The sequence below is a fragment of the Amborella trichopoda genome, chromosome 8, assembly GCF_054954075.1.
Source record: "Amborella trichopoda isolate Santa Cruz 75 chromosome 8, AtrichopodaSantaCruz75HAP2 v2.0, whole genome shotgun sequence".
Classification (NCBI taxonomy): Eukaryota; Viridiplantae; Streptophyta; class Magnoliopsida; order Amborellales; family Amborellaceae; genus Amborella; species Amborella trichopoda.
In genome coordinates this window covers 17,952,520-17,959,606 of record NC_142343.1, presented here as the reverse complement: position 1 = coordinate 17,959,606, position 7,087 = coordinate 17,952,520, and the positions used below count along the sequence as shown (strand labels likewise).

The 7,087-nt window shown below is 34.6% G+C and overlaps 1 protein-coding gene across 1 annotated transcript; it reads right to left on the bottom strand.

Moving 5' to 3' along the window:
* Positions 1-350: 350 nt before the first annotated feature.
* Positions 351-5,495, bottom strand: LOC18440436 (caffeoylshikimate esterase). The gene is made up of 9 exons (XM_006850580.4): positions 5,365-5,495; positions 5,191-5,223; positions 4,954-5,050; positions 4,755-4,787; positions 4,459-4,605; positions 3,427-3,557; positions 3,111-3,248; positions 1,660-1,758; positions 351-945 (listed from the first exon to the last, which is right to left on the bottom strand). Exons 1-9 carry the CDS (start codon positions 5,380-5,382, stop codon positions 676-678), a joined length of 966 nt encoding a protein of 321 aa, XP_006850643.2. The 5' UTR covers positions 5,383-5,495; the 3' UTR covers positions 351-675.
* Positions 5,496-7,087: the final 1,592 nt, after the last annotated feature.

The window sequence follows — 7,087 nt, the reverse complement described above, 5'->3', positions numbered from 1 at the left end:
GTCCACATAAATCCGAGCGAAGTAGTTCTAATAAACTATGGTCTCTTTGGTTGGATGTTTAGAAAGAGTGAGGGTGCTGTAGAAAATGAGAGGTTTAATTTATTTAACCAAACAAAAAGAGAGGTTCAATTCATCCGAATTAATTGGATGGTTAATAAGTCGCTATCAGATACACATCATCTTTATCTATGGGTGGAGGCATTTGAAATGTTTGCCCTTATTTTATTATGTGTGAAAAATAATAACAAAAAGACCCATAAAGGCTCTATAAAAAGAATGACAAAAAAAAAAAAAAAAAAGGTTATGTCCATCTCGCCTACTATTAATAAGATGGCAAAAAAACCCATAAATTGAGTAGAGAAACTTTGCTTGTATCTAAGAAAAGAGATGTTGGCTGGATATATACAACTTTGTGACACCAAAGCCAAAAGATACATCTTCCACCAAAAAGCAAAAAAGCACATATATATATAAACATATGAGAAACTTCCTATCGTGGACCCATTCTTTTAATGTAAATGGGTATATGTAGCCAAGTTGTGACTTGCGGGATCACTTTTCTCTGTTGAAGAGGCAAGGAGGAAGGTGAGTTCGGGCAATAGTCTCGTACCCACATTTCAGATCAATTAAGATATATAGTAATTATTCCAAAATGCTATTCAGGCCTTTGGGAAATTAGGGCTTTATATGGTCATGACGAGCTTTTCGTTCGCTTTCCGACTGCGAATTACCAGCGTTGATCCTCTCTTCTAACCACTCCACAATGTCACAGAAAACAAGGTCTATGTTTTCCTGGGTTTCTCCACTGGTGAGCGCGTGACACATGCCTGGATACAAGTTCAATGATTTATCTGTGCTTGATGCTTTCTCCACCAACAACTTGCTAATGTCAGGGTCTGTGACTGCATCGTCCTCCCCGTGGACGATCAAGAAAGGCAGCGACACCTGAATGAACACGTAACGTAGCGTTTTAGTATTTTTCTTTTGAAAAATAGCAGTTAGTATTTCAAAATTATATACTCTTAACACAGCGTTTCCAAAGTTTTTAATATAAAGAGAAACATGTGGGTTTCTAGTCCCACATTATAGAATAGAGTAAATAAAAAGAAGTATTTATATAAAAAAACTCTCTAACCTAAAGTTTATTGGGAAAGTGCAGTTGTATGTATGGAACACGCTTCTTGTGCCTCACAAGCACTTGAGTTGCACTTAGTACTTCACACACTCGCAAAGGTGTTTGTGCATTGTATGAATCAAGCTCGCTATCTTTTATTTTTTTTATTTTCTATCGTTGTTCATTATTTTATAAAGGTTTTAAACCTTAAAAACCTTTTATTCATTATTTTTTTATGTTTTAATTTTGGATTTTTTCATATCACCTACCTAACTAATAGCAATTAACGATTTAAATCGAAATCAGCGGGCACAAATACACTCATCGATTCCATGGTATTAAAACACTGGTTTTAATGAATAAATGTAGGACAGTATTAAGGGTTCCAATCGCACCATCTTACCGACCCCAAAAAGTTACCATCAGAAAATATTGCAAAATATATGTGAGACATGTGGCTTTGTCAAATCCAGAACTGAATGATTGAGGACGGTGGAAGGCATAAGAAAAGGGCGTTGCCATTTTGGGTTTATTGAGTCACTCACCTGGTGAAGATTATTCTCAATGTCCATGCTGGCCATCATCAATTCGTACCCAGTCTTCAAACGTGGCCTTCCTTTGTAGCAGTACGGATTTGAACGGACCTATAACAAAAGCCCATGTACATTCCCATAAATGTAAACTCCCAAGTCCAAATTCAAAGCGGCTTTCTTTATAAGATTTTAAACTAGGGAAAGTTACCTCCAGTCAACTTTTTTGTCTCATTTTTTAGCACAAAGTAGTCATTCCTACCAAATAGCCCCCTCAAGTAAATAAAAAAAAAAAAGCTAAACTAATATCTCTGTTTTTTCTAACGCCTCTCTCTCCTACTCCCACGAAAAGGCAATCTAACATATTCTTAGGTGGTCCGTCAGTGTAATGTTGGTCTAGTAAATAACAATGGTAATTTGACAGTACAAGTGGCAGTCCGATACTAACAAAGAACAGTTATGCAATAGGCCCATGCCGTCTAGCACTGCCAAAGAGCAGTCCAACAATAAGCTCATACGGTCCAGCAACAAGCCCAAAGTCTGGTCCGATAATGTCAAAGAGCATCCGGCACTTTTTTAGTTTAAAAGGATTCGGCAATGTCAAATAGAGGTTTGGCAACCCATGTACGCCCACATGAATGCCCGGCCAAAATTAAATTTTTGTGTACGAAAAAATGTATTTTTGTAAAAAAAAATATACTTTTTTACATGAGGTATTTGCTAGAAAAGTGTATTTTAGGAGGGAAAAGTGAAAAAAAAATTTGGTTGGAGATAACTTGCATAGAAAGTCTACTTGTACGGGTTATTTGTAATTTTTTCTTTAAACTATGTGTAAGGGATTGTATACTATACGACCGTTCATTTTTTTTACAAGGAGGTTACAACATTTTAGTCATGGGATGTAAAATTCGACAAATTGAAGTATGGCGTATTTTATTTTAGACATTGTGCCAAAACAATAGTGACATCCTTATATCAAACGGAAGTGATCTTATTGTATGCATTTCCTATTTTTAATATGAAGTTCATAAATTACTTTTAGTTATCAAAGGTGAAATTGATTTAACAGATTGTCAACCAATGCCTCAACTGATTTTGTTCAAGAACTGGTCAAAATCAATTTTTAATTAGTTTTGGTTAATTAGACTAGCTGATTTTAATCGGTTCAATTGGCTAAATGAACTAGAGCAAATTTTTTTTAATATATTTTATATTTTAAACTAATGGTTCAAAATTTTTTGACCAGATTGAATACGTCACAAGTTCATTAGCCAATCCGATCTTGAGAACCGGTAATCGTGACCTTATTGTACAAAACATAAAGGATCTCATTTAATACTGTCCATGTCAATAGCTGTACTATTAATTTTTTACCGGTAAACATGACTAGATTAGTCAGAAAAAGAGGAATAGGGTTTGAATTAAAAGTAAAAACTTAGATTACAGAAAGAGGATTTTAATCATACCTCTTCTCTCCTTTCTTGGGTTTTTATGGCACTATCAATGATATCTTTTGTTGGGATAATCTTCCACGTTGGAATGACCCGGCAGAGCTTAGTCAAAATGCTTATAACAAAAGGGTGTGGCTTCAGCTCATCAGCAATCTGAAATCCCAATGACTAGATTTAGGTTATAATAATCAACTTTTGAAAAGTGAAAGGATAATTCTTAAAATTGGGTGACAACTAGTCATTCAAATTTAGCAGTAATTAATTGTAGGTTAAATTAAATCTGGTGGTAATGGTCTTTAATAAAATAATTATAAAGGAGAAAGGTCGTGACCTTGCACATGGGGGCCACCAAAAGGGCACCATCCCAGAAGCTAGGCATCTTTCTGTGTAGCATCACCACAAGTGCGCCTCCCATTGACTCTCCAAATAGATACCTCAGCTTGCCCCTATTTTCTCTCCTATCTGCCAATGAAAAAAAAAATTTCATTTATTTTGGTATGTCCATTTGAAAAGTATAGACAGAGATCATTTATTTTAAGAGTGCTTTACATAAGGACCCTAAAATTTTGTCTAAAATACGAAATGATCTGTGTATAGATGGAAATTACAAAGGTAGGTCAACCTACTTTTTTTTTTTTTTTTTTTAAATTGCCATGTCCTTGGACCGAATTTTAATTATTATTTTTTAGCTTTTTTGTTACTAAGTTTCTTTTTTCTTTTTTTTTGTTACAAAAAACTTAAATAATAATAATAAAAATAAAAATCCGGACTGCCAATTCTAACCTTAAGCCAATGAGCAATTTTGGAAGAAACAAAAAACTTTTTTTAAAAAATTAAGATTCGAACCAAGGATTCTATCCTTAGACCGATGAGCAAATTTTGGAAGAAATTAAAAAAAATGTGGGTTGACTCCTTTGTAATTAGAGCATTTCATGTTTTAGAAAATATTTAGAGTTTGTACATAAATCACTCTTATTTTAAATACAATAAGGTCATAATCACTTTGTACATTAGATTTCAAATCAGGTGGTTGTGTGTGTCATTGATTAGAATAAAAAAAAAATTGTACATTAGATTTCAAATCGAGTGGTTGTGAGTGTGTCATTGACTAGAATCAAACAAAAATTTAAAAAAATTGAACTTTCTGACACACCGAGGTTTTCAAATTTGACATCTAATCCTCAGAAGCAATCACAGCCTCATTGAAATAAAGATAAGTGGCCTCATAGCATATCAAGAGTTTAAACTCCCAGAATTCCCTCAAGTGCTTCTCGCTTTCCAGCAAAACAAACATGCTTTGAAAAGTGAATCCCTGTTGATTTGCTTACGATACTACTTGATCATTTAGGTTTTGGGCACTAACCACATATGCTTGTGAAATACTCAGAGCAATCGTTGACAAGGTCATTGAAGCTTTGAAAGTAGCCTTGGAGGCCAGACGACTTGCCGTGGCCCTCATAATCAATGCCGTACACCGCGTACCCAGCATTTGCCAGTCTCATCCCGGTGCCTGAACGGAACAAAAGCAAAACTTTCAAAAAAAGAAAGAACATTGATCGGCTTCTTTGTAATTTTTTACTGTAAAAAGAGCTTTTCATATTTTTTCTATTTTTTCAACATGTGAGTAAATGATATATATATGCACAAGAGTTACCTTACCTTTCATGGATATGCTGCACTCCATCGCGTAACCTGCAAATATTAACCACCATGGAAAAAATTCATAAAGGAAAAAGAAAGAAAGCAGGGAATTAACATACTGAATGAGTGGGAAATAAAAAGAGATAGAACAAAAAGAACCTTACTGTAATAAAAAAACAAATAAGTATAACAAAATCGTAGCAATTAATGGTAGTACCATGGCAGAGAAATATGAGTGCCTTTGGGTCTTGATTGCGCGGAGGCAGCCATCTGCAAGTAAAGAGCTTCAACTCTCGAGAATTCAGTATAAATTCCTGACAAACAAAACCCGAAAAAATCAGGCCCTCAGAATCATTCAGTTCAAGATTCGAAAAAATTAAGAAAAATATACACGAAGATCATGAACAAACCATTTGTGAAGAGACAGATAAAAAGACTTTTGTTAGGAGCTTACCTCTTCATATTTGATCTTCTCGAGTTCTGGTGCCTGTATAAGAGAACCCAAAAACATTACAATCTTCAGAATGGGTTTCAGTGCAAAAACTTAAAATGAAAGCAACTAAGAGACTGCATATGAAATACCAAAAGAAAAAAAAAATTAGAAATGGATTTCAAGGTACAGGCTTACCATTGAATAAAACTCCATTGCAAGAAAGTAGAGAGAAGGAATGGGAAATTGAGAGAGAGAAGGAATGGGAAATTGAGAGAGAATGAAACGGAAGGCGGAGCAAGGATTAGGTCAGTAGCGTGCCTTACATGGAAAGCAGGGCTGGCAAAGGGCTAAATATAGGCAGGAGAAACATCTGGGGTCATATCAAGATATAATTATCAAAAATATTTTTTTGGGTAAATAGATACGGAAAAAGTTTGTATAAGGTTGCAACCTTATAATGTACAATTAAATATGCATCTAAAAAATCAATTGAAAAAGACTGTTTTAATATTGAAAAATCCTGTAATTGATCATCTCGATATCTACAGAATATGAAAAAAAAAAAAGATTTGAATTCTAAAAATAGTGCATCTTGCAACACATTATCTAGCTCGTTCATTTTCAATATTTTTATATGTTTATAGATCTATTTGATTTTAACTATTTTTGGAGTTTAAAATTTTATAATTAGATGTGAAAATAGAATTTGAGATAATCTTAAAAAAATTTTACACCAAAATTATATGTCATGATAAAATTTGGAAATGGACCTTGACTGGATTGTTTGAGGTTGCAGCCTTATAGAAACCTATCCAAATAGGAAGCCGTTGACTCATTCTTTTACTAACTGATTTTGGTATTCAAAATGTGCGCTTTAACATGTCGACCACCGGAAAAGTAAGAACAGTTGAGTCCGAAACTCCAAATTTAGCGCTGGCAATGGATTGGGAGGCCTGGTCGGCTTGGCTCTAAAAAATTAGCGCTCGGGCCATGAATTGTGGCACGACGGCCAGGTTGGCCACTGCCAGCGAAGTTCGGCCTGGCCCTCTTATTTTTCTTGTTTTTTTATAGTTTTCCATCAATTGTGCTCAGCCATACCTTACTGGGACGAGGGCTGGGCCATAGCCACGGCCAAGGCTGCCCCTGCTCGAGCCAGCCTTTTGCTACCCTTAAATCCAATTTTCCTCAATAACAACATTTTACCATCGTTTCATCAAATAAGTTTGGAAAATTGTTTCATACCGGTTGGACTGCATTTCCACATATGCAGTCCAAAAAGTTTAAAGTATGTAGGCGTCCCATCTAAAAATAATGTAAACTAACTATCCAAATGTTATTATTTTTAGTTTTAAAATTTATTTCTTTTTTCATATTCATGATCTCCACGATATTACATGTTCTTAAAAGTAAAGTCTTAAAATCCATCTCAAAAATAGTTTTATTAAGGGGCCTGCATTTTTACATATCCGGGCTTGGCCGAATAGAAAGTGGGTCCACTAAGTTTTAATAAGTTCCCATTCGTAACGGAATGGGTCAAGGTTGTCCATAATTGGGAGAAATATTTGAATATGAAGAGAGCCGTCCACGTCGTCGGTTAGTTTACATTGCAACAAATAAAGAAATAAGGGGGTCAGGGTAGTATTAAATTGTGGTACCAAGACAACAAAAAGAGTTCGTATAAAAATAAACAATAGGGGATAGAATTTCTCGGTTTTCAGGTTACCATTTTTCATTTCTTTCCTGATTTTGAAGCCTCTTTGAAGACGTGATATAAGGAAAATAATAAATAGAAAATAAAAATAAAATAATTTTGAAAAATTATACCCTCACTCTAGTCTGGAACGAAATTCACCCCAAAAAATAACCAACTTGGCTTCTCCTTATCCTCGTGCCTAAATCTCTATTTCTTAAATGTGTA